Below are 15,261 nucleotides of genomic sequence, written 5' to 3' on the forward strand. Positions count from 1 at the left end.
ACCTTAGACCAAGATTTCAGCAGGGTGTTCACTACCATATCTACAGTAGACCTTAGACCAAGATTTCAGCAGGGTGTTCACTACCATATCTACAGTAGACCTTAGACCAAGATTTCAGCAGGGTGTTCACTACCATATCTACAGTAGACCTTAGACCAAGATTTCAGCAGGGTGTTCACTACCATATCTACAGTAGACCTTAGACCGAGATTTCAGCAGGGTGTTCACTACCACATCTACAGTAGACCTTAGACCAAGATTTCAGCAGGGTGTTCACTACCATATCTACAGTAGACCTTAGACCAAGATTTCAGCAGGGTGTTCACTACCATATCTACAGTAGACCTTAGACCAAGATTTCAGCAGGGTGTTCTCTACCATATCTACAGTAGACCTTAGACCGAGATTTCAGCAGGGTGTTCACTACCATATCTACAGTAGACCTTAGACCGAGATTTCAGCAGTTCAGCAGGGTGTTCAATACCACATCTACAGTAGCATGATATGTCATTAGCATTAGTTGGCCGGTGTAATTATATTTCTGTCCCTGCTTCCATTATCACAAGCACACTGATAGTTGACACAATCAATGGGCATGCAAGTCTATTAAAATCAATTATTCATTAGTCGTGAAAGGCACAATTAAAATGAATATTTAATGAGTCAGTTATTCATGTGTGGTTATAATTAATGAAACAGTAGAACCAACAGAGGATGAGAACAGGTACTGGTGTGGAGGTATCACAAAGGACGCCTGAATTTTAGTCAATCAAAAATTATATAGGAACATCTAAAATTTGATAGTTGAATATAGTGACAGCTATATGTACTGAAATAAAAAAAAAAAGTTTTGTAAGGTAACAATTAATCAATTGAAATAGATATTAATTAACATACTGTTTATAGAATCAGGGATACAGAAGATGCAACTTAATTAACTCTTCAGAAAATGAAATATTCCCTGATCTATGTATAGGGTCATAACATTTTCACATTATACATTGTAGCTGATGGGTTAGGTTACTATCTTGGTTTCACAGATGGAAACAATATCACCATTTATGTTGTGGTTTTTACACTCTGACAATGGAAAGGTTACAACATGTGAACTCTATTGTCTTTTTCTATAATAGCCACATCAAAGGGAAGCTTGTAATAATCTGACACATTTACTGTTTGGTGGTATCTTATGGAGATTGGCCGGTGTAACAAAGGAAAGTTTGATGTTAAACAGATGACATACAGCTAGGCATAACTCCAATGTTTTAGTTTGATGAATCTTAATAACTTCAATTTAAATGTACTTACTTTTGAATCACTGAAACTGAAACTATATATTCAGAGGAGCCATGTTTGCTGAGCGATCATGTCCTGTAGATATTTTGTTGTTTCTGGTGTTCAGATATTTTTTTTTTTTTTTTTGCCCTGTATAGATTTTGTTTGTGTCTGTTGTTTAGATATTTTGTTTGTTTCTGTCCTGTAGATATTTTGTTTGTTTCTGTTCTGTAGATATTTTGTTTGTTTCTGTCCTGTAGATGTTTTGTTTGTTTCTGTCCTGTGGATATTTTGTTTGTTTCTGTTCTGTAGAGATTTTGTTGTTTCTGTTCTGTAGAGATTTTGTTGTTTCTGTCGTTTAGAGATTTTGTTCGCATTTGTTCTGTAGATATTTTGTTCTTTCTGCCGTTAAGATATTTTGTTTGTTTCTGTTGTTTAGGTATTTCATTTGTATCTGTTCTGTCGAGATTTTGTTTGTATCTGTTCTGCAGAGATTTTGTCCTTTCTGTCGTTTAGATATTTTGTTTGTATCTGTCCTGTAGAGAGTTTTTTTTTTGTTTTTGTCCTGTAGAGATTTTTGTTTGTTTCTCTCCTGTAGAGATGTTTTTTGGTTTCTGTTGTGTAAAGATATTTTTTGTTTGTTTCTGTCCTGTAGAGATTTTTTGTTTGTTTCTGTCCTGTAGTGATTTTATTTGAAGTTCTGTCCTGAGATTTTGTTTGTGTCTGGTGTTGATCTTGTGTTTGCCATTGAGGTGTTTGATTACATCCTTTCACATGTGGTATTTAACTTACACAGGAAGCTGATAATATTTGTGGGGAGGGGTGTAAGCTGATTAGGTTCATGGCATTAGATATTACATTAAGGACCTTTCAAGGGGGAAAGTACTGGTAGGATTGAGAATGGTGACCAAGCTTCCATCAGTTTAACAATTAATTTATACTATGCTGTATCCTATATAACAGTCAAACCTGTCCATTAAGACCACTCCATTAAGGGACAATATATGTATTGTGTATAGTGGTTTTATTAAGCAGGTGGTTGTGAAACAGAGTTAGAAGCTGAAGCTAAGGAAGGTTTTCACTTGTCTTACTAAATACTCTACCCCTTATAGCTAGCTATAGGCTTGTACAGTAGTCCATCTGTACACCCACACAGTGACCATCCCCAGCCCTACACTTGATTCCCTCTCCCCACACAGTGACCATCCCCTGCCCTACACTTGATTCCCTCTCCCCACACAGTGACCATCCCCAGCCCTACACTTGATTCCCTCTCCCAACACAGTGACCATCCCCAGCCCTACACTTGATTCCTTCTCCCCACACAGTGACTATCCCCAGCCCTACACTTGATTCCCTCTCCCCACACAGTGACTTTCCCCAGCCCTACACTTGATTCCCTCTCCCCACACAGTGAACATCCCCAGCCATACACTTGATTCCCTCTCTCAACACAGTGACCCTCCCCAGCCCTACACTTGATTCCATCTCCCCACACAGTGACCCTCCCCAGCCCTACACTTGATTCCATCTCCCCACACAGTGACTATCCCCAGCCCTACACTTGATTCCCTCTCCCAACACAGTGACCATCCCCAGCCCTACACTTGATTCCCTCTCCCAACACAGTGACCATCCCCAGCCCTACACTTGATTCCCTCTCCCCACACAGTGACTATCCCCAGCCCTACACTTGATTCCCTCTCCCCACACAGTGACTATCCCCAGCCCTGCACTTGATTCCCTCTCCCCACACAGTGACCATCCCCTGCCCTACACTTGATTCCCTCTCCCAACACAGTGACCATCCACAGCCCTACATTTGATTCCATCTCCCCACACAGTGACCCTCCCCAGCCCTACACTTGATTCCCTCTCCCCACACAGTGATCCCCAGCCCTACACTTGATTCCCTCTCCCCACACAGTGACTCATCCAGCCCTAGACATGATTCCCTCTCCCAACACAGTGACCCAGCCCTACATTGATTCCCTCTCCCAACACAGTGACCCAGCCCTACACATGATTCCCTATCCCCACACAGTGACCCTCCCCAGCCCTAACACTTGATTCCCTCTCCCCACACAGTGACCCAGCCCTACACTTGATTCCCTCTCCCCACACAGTGACCCTCCCCAGCCCTACACATGATTCCCTTTCCCCACACAGTGACCCAGCCCCACACTTGATTCCCTCTCCCCACACAGTGACCATCCCCAGGCCTACGCTTGATTCCCTCTCCCCACACAGTGACCCAGCCTTACACTTGATTCCCTCTCCCCACACAGTGACCCAGCCCTACACTTGATTCCCTCTCCCCACACAGTGACCCAGCCCTACACTTGATTCCCTCTCCCCACACAGTGACCCAGCCCTACACTTGATTCCCTCTCCCGACACAGTGACCCAGCCCTACACTTGATTCCCTCTACACACATTAATAAGTATACACCCCAGTGTGACACACCCATCCGCTTTGTAGTTTTCCAGACCCCTTGATACCCTGGGTGTGACCCCCTTTTATCAGTTGTACAACACAACTACTTATACATAGCGACTGTCTTACATCTTGAGTCGGTTTATCAGCCTGTAATATGTACAGTATTCATCTAGCAGGAACTCAAAATACGGTTACATCAATTCATATGTTAGAGACTACTTAGTAAAACATAACGAAGCTCTGGACACCAACAAAATCACTTCGTTATAAGCAGTTTGTTACACCGTTATTAAAGGTATCTTACATGAACTATAACAGAGACTGAAAATTGTTTGCAAGCATATTCTATAAACATATTGTATTATCCCTCCGATTGGCTGTAGGTGGCGAGTATAGCTCAGCTTTTATAACATACAATACAGGAATAGGAGGAGGTGGAGGTGGGTAGGGTGGTCAGCAGCATAAATTACTCTATACACAACTATTGACCAGCTTATAACTGGACAGTTGCCTAGCTATAGTTATTGGAGAATTAGATCAGACAAAGCTGTGTTACCATAATTAACAACTCAACGCCCAGTTGTGGCTTGCTCAGATTACTGACAATGCCATACCACACTCACAATATGTCACTTTCCTGGGCATATATTCCACCAAAGTTGTTGACAAGTAGTTATTGAATGTTTTTGCACCAAATTTCCTAGTGATATCAGACTGATAATTCCTAACAATTATCACTCTAAACAAGTCTCATCATTAAGGCTACCCAACCCAGTGATTCCTGTGTATTCAATACACTCATAAACACTACTAAATTTCGCGATTTCCATTTCAGAACAGGTTTGTGAAGATTAACATTTGGGGATTTAAAATTTTGCACGGATTGGATTGGATTTTGAAATTTACAAAAATAAGTCGCATGTGAAATACAGTTGGTTTACAGTATAGCTATGAAGACGACTTAGTGACTGCTACATCTGCTGTTGTAACATTTCTGTTTGTCCTTCTTTTTTACCCTCATTCTCATATATTTTCTAATCATCTTTTTTTCCCTCTTTTCAGCTTCGTAGAGGAATATGATCCCACCATAGGTAAGATTATTTCCTATGTCAGAAATAGAGACCTTTATCTGTCTAATTACATACTGTTCATGCCATGTCATGTAGTTATATCTTGATATACATTTAAAATAAAGTGCTAAATGTCTCGTGTTTTTCTACTGTTGTTGATTCCCTCACGACAACAAATATTTGTCAGATCGGCCCATAAAAAGGTGATAAATATCGGGAGTGATTTGCATAAGTTGTATAACTTGTTTCGTAATCGCTGTAAAATAAATAAAGTTTATATTTTTTTTGATAAATATTTAAATTAAAGCAGATATAACAGCATCGTCACGTAGAATTATAAATTAATTTTGAACTTTGATTTAATTATTATGTTTTATGTGTTACAGAGGATTCATACAGAAAACAGGTCGTGATCGACGACGAGACATGTCTGCTGGACATTCTGGATACTGCTGGTCAAGAGGAGTACAGGTAAGTCCAGTGGTCAGTTAGTCAAGACTTGGCATTGGTTGTAGATTGGTGGCTTCTTTTCCAGGAACTCTGGCTTTCTCCCTCACTACACTCTTTTGGGGCCGCGGTGGCCAAGTGGTTAAGATGTCCCGACATATTACCACAAGCCCTCCACCTCTGGGATGCGGGTTTGAATCCCATGTGGGGCAGTTGCCAGGTACTGACCGCTGGCCGGTGGTTTTTCTCCGGGTACTCCGGCTTTCCTCCACCAACAAACCTAGCACGTCCTTACATGACCCTGGCTGTTAATAGGACGTAAAACTAAACAAACCAAACCCTCACTACACAGGGCTATTATGTTAATTCTCATCGTGTGACACTTTTTCGCACACTTCACTATCCCGTATCTACTAGCTAGGTAACAGACCTATAGAATCTTTCACCCACTTCCAGACGATACAGGAGAATCTCAATCCAAAGAGTAAGATTATCAAAATGTCAAACACGAGGTTGAGGCTCGTCAAATATTTGGCAGCTAAAGAATCTTATTCAGAAGGTCAGAATCTCCTGTTTCACCACAAAGAGGGTGAATCATTTTCTTTCCCTGTCCATGACATTGTGTAAATGATGTCAAAGTGTCAGTTTGCAAGGATGATTTAACCTGATTATATTGTTATTGCCTTGATTGCCTTGGTTATGATGTCATTGTATTGGTTATGATGTCATAGCATTGTTGTCCTGATGTCATGCTTCTGTTACAACAATATCATGATACTGTTAATGTGATTATAACATACACAGATCCAAACCATAAAAACCATAGAGTAAAATAGAAAAATCCTGCATGGTACAATTTTGACATCAAGAGTAAACTAATTTACACAGAGGGATGTAAGACAGCTCACTGCACTTGACAATGATGAGATATCATCAATACATGGCGCATATTGATGAGGGCATCGTAAATACATGTCACTATGGTGTACATTGTTCAGGGCATTGTAAATACATGTAACTATGGCGTACATTGGTGATGGCATCATCAAAAACAACTGTGATGTACATTGGTTGTAAATATGGCGCACATTGCTAATAACATCATCGGTACATGTAAATATGGCACATATTGTTGATGACATCATCAATACATGTAACTGGTGCACATTGTTGATGGCATCATCAATACATGTAACTGGTGCACATTGTTGATGGCATCATCAATACATGTAACTGGTGCACATTGTTGATGACATCATCAATACATATAACTGTTGCACATTGTTGATGACATCATCAATACATATAACTGGTGCACATTGTTGATGACATCATCAATACATATAACTGGTGCACATTGTTGATGACATCATCAATACATATAACTGGTGCACATTGTTGATGACATCATCAATACATATAACTGGTGCACATTGTTGATGACATCATCAATACATGTAACTATGGTGCATATTGTCGATGACATCATCAATACATATAACTGGTGCACATTGTTGATGGCATCATCAATACATGTAACTGGTGCACATTGTCGATGACATCATCAATACATATAACTGGTGCACATTGTTGATGACATCATCAATACATATAACTGGTGCACATTGTTGATGACATCATCAATACATATAACTGGTGCACATTGTTGATGACATCATCAATACATGTAACTATGGTGCATATTGTCGATGACATCATCAATACATATAACTGGTGCACATTGTTGATGACATCATCAATACATGTAACTGGTGCACATTGTTGATGGCATCATCAATACATGTAACTGGTGCACATTGTTGATGGCATCATCAATACATGTAACTGGTGCACATTGTTGATGACATCATCAATACATATAACTGGTGCACATTGTTGATGACATCATCAATACATATAACTGGTGCACATTGTTGATGACATCATCAATACATATAACTGGTGCACATTGTTGATGACATCATCAATACATATAACTGGTGCACATTGTTGATGACATCATCAATACATATAACTGGTGCACATTGTTGATGACATCATCAATACATGTAACTATGGTGCATATTGTCGATGACATCATCAATACATATAACTGGTGCACATTGTTGATGGCATCATCAATACATGTAACTGGTGCACATTGTCGATGACATCATCAATACATATAACTGGTGCACATTGTTGATGACATCATCAATACATATAACTGGTGCACATTGTTGATGACATCATCAATACATATAACTGGTGCACATTGTTGATGACATCATCAATACATGTAACTATGGTGCATATTGTCGATGACATCATCAATACATATAACTGGTGCACATTGTTGATGACATCATCAATACATGTAACTATGGTGCATATTGTCGATGACATCATCAATACATATAACTGGTGCACATTGTTGATGACATCATCAATACATGTAACTATGGTGCATATTGTTGATGACATCATCAATACATGTTAATATGTCATACAATGTTGATGGCATCATCAATTTCATTAATTGGAGCAAAAATAATCAAACAATGTCTCATGAGGTGGGCAAGTGACCTAGTTTTACAGTTTTTGTATTGAAGCTAAATCTCCATCATAGGCTATCAACATAGATCTTCTAACTCTATTACTTGAGATAGTTTGTTGTTATTGTATGTACCTATATTTCAGTGCCATGAGGGACCAGTATATGAGGACGGGTGAGGGCTTCCTCTGTGTGTTCGCTGTCAACAACCTCAAATCATTTGAGGACATCAACACTTATAAAGAACAGGTAATATAGTCTTTTTAAACTCATTCACCCCTGAAGTCATATTTAGGCTCTTCTAAAACAAAGACTAGACCAGTCCATTATGAAACTTCAGGGGTGAATTAGGTAAAGTAAAGTGAAAAACACTTATTTCAAAATCACTTCATTTTCACCTAATGGAATGGTGGAAGATATCCATGATTAACTTACTCAATAATTTCAGTGGCCTGTACCTTTCCAATAGGAGATTTCAGAAAAGATGGCGATGACGTCACACAAAGGTACATCCGGGCGCTCAAAGGTACAACTCCGTATATCTGTACACATAAACATGTGGGAACACAGCCGCTTGAGATGTTTGTTTACATTTTATTGTAATAAATAGTACGGCAATCCGAGAACCATTGCGTTATTTTAATTTTTAAAAGTGTAAATAATAATATTTAACAATATTATATAAATATAAACATCTGGCATTCATATATTTTACTCTGTTTATACTCCATTTTCGACCGCCACGAGAAAAAAAACAAGGTCGCCATTAGACCTACGTATAAACATTGACAGAATATTAAAAATATCAGCTTGAAATTATAAATTTAATTCCAAGTTTCCCGAAATATCATACTGACATTTTAATAAGCGATTACTGTTGTCTAAGTCTTACTTGGTAAACACCTTACGATGTGTGATTATGACCAAACTAAAATTTACCCCAAGCGCACGGCAGCCATTACGTACAGTACTGCCGAGATCCCGAATTTCGTCATTTTTCAGAGTCACAAAATTACGTATTTTGGATAACTTTTTCGTCAGAAATTTTGGAATTTAGTTAATGACATACAAATGAGTCAGTTTATAGTTACTTTTTATAATATTTTAAAACAAAACTTCCGAGTAATTTAGGATTCTCGAAGCCGTGCGCAATGTGTCCTGGTCGGCATTTACAGTACTACGATCTGGCTATATTGTAGTCTATCTAACATGTATTCAAATTATTTAAAAGTAACATCACTTCAATGTGGGACTTCACATAGCAGCCCATGGAATAAAAGTGACCAAAAATTTAAAAAAAAAACTCTCTACAGCATGAAATTGAACGATTTCACCATTTTATTTTTTCGAGATATCGGCAGCCATACTGTACATGTACGTGCACGTATATGTACATATAGATCTACATTTACGTGTAACACAGTGGCTTATACCATTCCTTTAAAACAAGATATACATGGAAAATAACGAAATATACATATTTTACAAGTACTTATTGAGATATGTGTTGGTAATTACGTATTAATATTATTAATTTCCCAACTATGGGCTGTGGCCCGAGGTGATCTACCAGCGAAGCCATGCACGAGCGGCCGTGGTCTGGCCAGGTGGTTCACATTCGTTATATTTATATTAAATAGTATTGTGAACAGCTTTTTCATGTATAACAGAAACAAAATACATTGAAATCAGTTATCCATTCATAACTTTTTTCACTACATCGATTTCTACGTGTGAACAAAAAACGGGTACTTGTGACGGCCCGGCACCGCTTCGCAAGCTGGCTTCAACACTAAATCTACAGATATATTTAGCAATAAACAATTGTAAATATAAAAATATATAAATGTCTGTCAACCTCTGAAACAATCAGAAAACATTCTAAAATCAGAATTTGCAAGTATGAAAGTGTATACTTTTGTCAACGTATCGATTGTGTAGCAGGGATGTACGTATCTGTTATTGTTTTTATTAGTCGCCATACTGTGTTTGTACCTTTGAGGACCCGGATGTAAACTTTCTGTGACGTCACGCCATCTTTTCTGAAATCTCCTATTGGGAAAACACTACATTGCAGCTTTCTTGAAACATGTATATTTTAGGGAAATTATTTACATAAAATTAGGAAAATTCTGCAAAATTTTTCTAGAGGAAAGGCCCCAAATGTACCTAAAAGATTCACTGGATATATATATATTTTGGTGAAATTTGAGAAATTGTGTGAATGTCTACTTTTTGACAAATTATCTAAATCTGATCTTACTGAAACTTGATAAAGTTCTTACTACTATCATTACAGACATGGGGTCATTCTTATGGAGAAATATTTGTCATAGTTCTTTCTGTGATAAGGACTTACTCCAGTAACATTAGTTTCTGTAATTCTTGTGTATCGTTGGAATGGGGGGCAAATTTTCTTAGGGGAATATGCTTTGAAGTCAAACTAAATCATACAAGACTGTATCTTTTGTCTTTTCAGATTAAGCGAGTAAAAGATGCAGAGGAAGTACCAATGGTTTGTAAGTACTTTGTGTGGATTTACCGAGGAGCTACTCCAGTGTTATATCTGCTCCACCCTAGCACTCTAGTCGTATATCATTGATAGATTTTCACTCTTCTCTCTGATGCCTCAAAATGACGAAAAATGTTTTCAATTGTTAATGTCACATTCCTCTTAATATCACAATTTTGTCTGACAGATGGAACATGACATTAAGAGGATTTTATTGTAATAGATTTTCTGCTTTTCTGACTGGCTAATACACTGTCATATGGAGGTTGATGTTCAGCTTGAAACACTGAGTCAGTACTACAATTCTGATGTCACCAGCAGGTCGATATTGCGATTGTGATGTCACAATATCATAATGTTGATTTCTTCGAGAAGATTTAATCAGACCATTCTTAATGTATTTCTTTAAATTTAGCATCACAAAATTAAGGTTTCAGTCCATAACATGCTGTTATATCACCCTGACAGATCAAGTCTTTTTCATTGGATATTGGCTGTAAAAACATTCAGAGATTCTGTTTCTCTTTACAGTGTCAAAAACATTCAGAGATTCTGTTACTTGTTTCACTGATAAACACATTCAGAGATTCTGTTTCTTGTTTCACTGATAAACACATTCAGAGATTCTGTTTCTTGTTTCACTGGTGAACACATTCAGAGATTCTGTTTCTCGTTACAGTGGTAAACACATTCAGTGATTCTATTTCTCGTTACAGTGGTAGGAAATAAAATGGACTTACAGGAACAGCACATGGTGGAGGACAAGGACGCAAAGGCTCTAGCCAACAGCTACAACATCCCCTACGTACGAACCTCAGCAAAAACAAGGCAGGGTGTCGACGATGCCTTCTACTCTCTAGTACGCGAAATAAGGCTATATGTAAGTGTGATGTCTTTATGGTTAACATGTTATCAGTTTGTCTTAGATACCACTGATAAGTAACTAGGGTAACCATACAGCTACTTTGGGAAATTGTATGAACCACAAGGGCAGATTATCTAATATAGGCTTAATCTGGAGGTGTAGGATGTTGGCACGGTCATGAATTGTACACAAATATAAAGGCTGAATATGACTTGAATATGTCTAGATTCAATTAAATGGTCATGAATAATAATAAAAAAATTAAACTTATCCTACTATAATATTTTTTAGTAACAAGAGAAACATTCTAAATGTAATGGTACAGATAAAGTGAGATAATTAGATTTTGATTGTGCAGTTGAAGGGAGATAATTGTCTTTGAATTGTATTTTATAAATGTTGTTTCCTATTTTTCTTTACAGAAAGACAAAAAAGGCAAACATCCACGGAAGAAGAAGAAATTATGTGCCCTCATCTAATATGACACAAATTTTATATTGACTCCCGGTATATATTTATATATATCTGTATAACACCAGTTATCTGCCCCTCTTACTCTCTATGACCACCAGGTGGTGCAGTTTTATTTCAACAACAACGTAAACAAGAAAACAATGAAATGTAGTTGATTTGAAGGTTAGGTAGATTACAAGATGTTATAGTGTAGACATAGGATCAAGCTATACACAGGATAGAGACCAAATCATAGCACACTACAATCTATCTCACTTGTATTAGAGATTGTCTTACAACTCTTCTAGTTGGCAATATGTGATTTCTGAGTATCAGATGTATGGCTAACTGTATGTGTGTTCGATTTTAACAAAAGAATAAAATTCTTGTGTCATTTTCCTTCACACCTATAAATCTATAGACAAATGAGATGGACATAATGTCACCATAGGCCAAGTGTGCTAGGCCCTGATTTCTCACCAACTTTATGATTGACATAAGTCTATATTTGACTTCAGTTTGGCCCTGATTTCTGAAAATCAAAATTAACACAGTCTTAAGCCAAAATCTAAGTTTTCTCCCCTAATCTCTTTGTGTATCTTTTTTTTTTTTTTGTTTTTTTTTTTGAGAAATTTGGGCCAGAGCTGCTTGCTGATTTAACGAAATATTTAGTTATGAGAACATGTAACGTTAATGCTACGTGGGTATACAGTCTCCTTTGATCTCCTTTATTAATCATTTTTTAAAGGTCTCTCATTAGCTTTGTAGTTCGCATTGTTGATTATAGATGCTTGCCAAGACTTTTTTTACAGAGCACTGTTAAAAAATCACGACCAGTTCTAATTGTACATATTTCCTGTGTAGAATATTTGTGTGTGGTTTTTTCTATGGATTTATAACTATGAAATAAAGACAGGATGATCCCTTCCACTATCTATATAATATTACTTAACCTTCTGTCTTGATTTGTCACTCAGGAGCGTGACATCAATCCCCATCCGTGATCGATACATATTGTATTAGATTATATTATTGTGTGGAGATCTCTCCTTGCCCCTGTGCTCAGAATCCTGGGAACATTAAGGTAGAATTAGAGTGTATACCCACAGTAATATATCCAGAATTGTCAAAACAACAGTTGACTGCTTTCCATCGTACATTCCTTCCTACAACTACCACCTTCTAATCAAGCTTTGTGTCTCATCATCACAGATGTTTTATCTGTACTTGATAGGTAGCGGTCTTTGTATATTGTGAATAGACTTGGTGTTGATTTATTTCTGTTAAAAACAGTTTTCCCTACCATTACCTAATACCAACTGTAATGTATGTATTGGTGTATATACTCACTCTATATTGTATCACCTCTGTAATACAGAACATGTTGTCAGACGCTGTACAAACTTTACTACAGCTTGGTAAACATCCTCTGTGAACTGTGTGTATCTGATAACTGGTATGTAACCCTTGTTTCTACAGCTGATCTACAGATGTGTTGTGTCGACACTGTATTGTAACATAAACATTATATATACCCGCATATAAAGGACTACATTTCTCATATTAAGTTAATAACAACCTGTAAATTTTGTATGTTTTTTACGGTAACATCCATTGTGTTAAAGTTCAGATATACATGTAGAGTTTCCATAATATCGGAATTACATAGATTTATTGACATTGTAACACATTGTATAACATCCATCATCCAGCCTGGTACAGAGTTATCTCCCCTTTACGGTAGGTATTGGTTGTTGGGCCACTAGATTGTGTGTGAAAATATAACGATGCTCAAAACCATATGGCTTCACAATGAATACCTATCTGTAACAGGAAATATCATCGTAATATGTAAATGTAGATTTCTATTAATACTTTCTCAATACTGATGCAATGTAATGTAGATACCAATGTAAATTATCAAGGACATATAAAATATTTATAACAAATTCCTTAGCTGTGGTTACACATGATTTATAAGGTTAATACCTCGAGAAACAGATCTAACAGATTTAATGTAATATACCAAGCAAATGATACACTTAAAACTTAGTGAAATATTTGGAAATTCAGAAATATATCACAAACTAAAATACCAGGTTTCATCTGACAGAAGTTTAAACCCATTTATTTTACACATTCATTAGAGTTTGTTTACTTTGTTATACTGCTGGTCATTACTTAGTGTTTAGCATACATCTCTAAATATCAACTGAAAATGTTTATGGTGTGAATTTCATGGATAGCATTTATAAATGGAATACTAGGAAATCTTATGATCTTGGTCATATGGAAGTTTGAAGATGTTAATTTTTTTGTCTCTGAGAAGCTGGACTCTCTGAATTATGTTAATAGAGAGGACATCATAGTCACATAAAAGCTTGATATCTTGGATACTTACTTGATATCTTCCCTATTTTATAGGCTAAAGAGATGCTGATTGTGTTAAACTTTTGAGTTGATCTCAATATCCCTTATATTTTGTTAAAAAATACTTGTTAAAATTTGTTGATTATGAATTAGGTAAGAACAAATATCAAATTATGATAGTGATTTTGAAACTTTAATTTTGTTGATATTTTGTCTAAAGCTATGTTATATTTTTTTGTATCACATTTTAAGATAAATATTCTTTTAACCAGACTTTAATGTTTAAAATAGAAACTTAAAGGACTCTAAAAACAGCCCAGATGCTAATAATGTAGTAATGTCTGTAGTTTTAGTGAAATCTTATTGGCCCGCTAATATACCTGTCAAGTTAGTGTCTGACTATGAGGTCAATGATGGATTTAGTAAGTGCAGCCTCTGGCTATGAGGTCAATGATGGATTTAGTAAGTGCAGCCTCTGGCTATGAGGTCAATGATGGATTTAGTAAGTGCAGCCTCTGGCTATGAGGTCAATGATGGATTTAGTAAGTGCAGCCTCTGGCTATGAGGTCAATGATGGATTTAGTAAGTGCAGCCTCTGGCTATGAGGTCAATGATGGATTTAGTAAGTGCAGCCTCTGGCTATGAGGTCAATGATGGATTTAGTAAGTGCAGCCTCTGGCTATGAGGTTAATGATGGATTTAGTAAGTGCAGCCTCTGGCTATGAGGTCAATGATGGATTTAGAAAGTGCACCCTCTGGCTATGAGGTCAATGATGGATTTAGTAAGTGCAGCCTCTGGCTATGAGGTCAATGATGGATTTAGTCTTCTGGGTTGCTAGCTCATAGTCACTCATTATTATACTTCACTAAGAAAGATAACAATGATGCTGTCATCATCAAGTGAACATTCTCTTGATTCCTGGACAAGTGGAGATTAACGAGGCGTGTACATAGTAAATACGTTATCGTGGAGTTTTGTGTATAATCTTCAAAAGAAAAGGGTGTGCTTGTAGGTAATCATGGCATAAGGGAGATAACTCCAAGATTAAATAAGACAAAAAATCTCGCTTGTTAGCATTAATGTCTGATACTAGTACAGCTATCAGATTATTGTTTTTAGTGATATGTAATCTCTTCATGAGACTTTGTGTTTCTATATTTACCCATTTGTCTCTATATATTCAGTCACATCACCGTTCTCCTACTCATGGCACTTAAATTTTTAATGTAACTTTTTTTGGATCATGCACAATAAAATGGAATAACATTGATAAA

At 37.0% G+C, this 15,261-nt stretch overlaps 1 protein-coding gene across 1 annotated transcript in view; it reads left to right on the plus strand.

Annotated features, from left to right (window-relative positions):
* The window catches only part of LOC138329587 (GTPase KRas-like), a 32,380-nt gene extending 17,119 nt beyond the window's left edge, over positions 1–15,261 (plus strand). Inside the window, exons 3-8 of the mRNA XM_069276672.1 lie at positions 4,778–4,806; positions 5,172–5,256; positions 7,933–8,035; positions 10,266–10,305; positions 11,015–11,178; positions 11,586–15,261. Coding sequence (XP_069132773.1) covers positions 4,778–4,806; positions 5,172–5,256; positions 7,933–8,035; positions 10,266–10,305; positions 11,015–11,178; positions 11,586–11,642 — 478 coding nt within the window. The 3' untranslated portion in view covers positions 11,643–15,261. The remainder of the gene's footprint in view (positions 1–4,777; positions 4,807–5,171; positions 5,257–7,932; positions 8,036–10,265; positions 10,306–11,014; positions 11,179–11,585) is intronic.

The sequence above is a fragment of the Argopecten irradians genome, chromosome 8 (assembly GCF_041381155.1).
Source record: "Argopecten irradians isolate NY chromosome 8, Ai_NY, whole genome shotgun sequence".
NCBI lineage: Eukaryota > Metazoa > Mollusca > Bivalvia > Pectinida > Pectinidae > Argopecten > Argopecten irradians.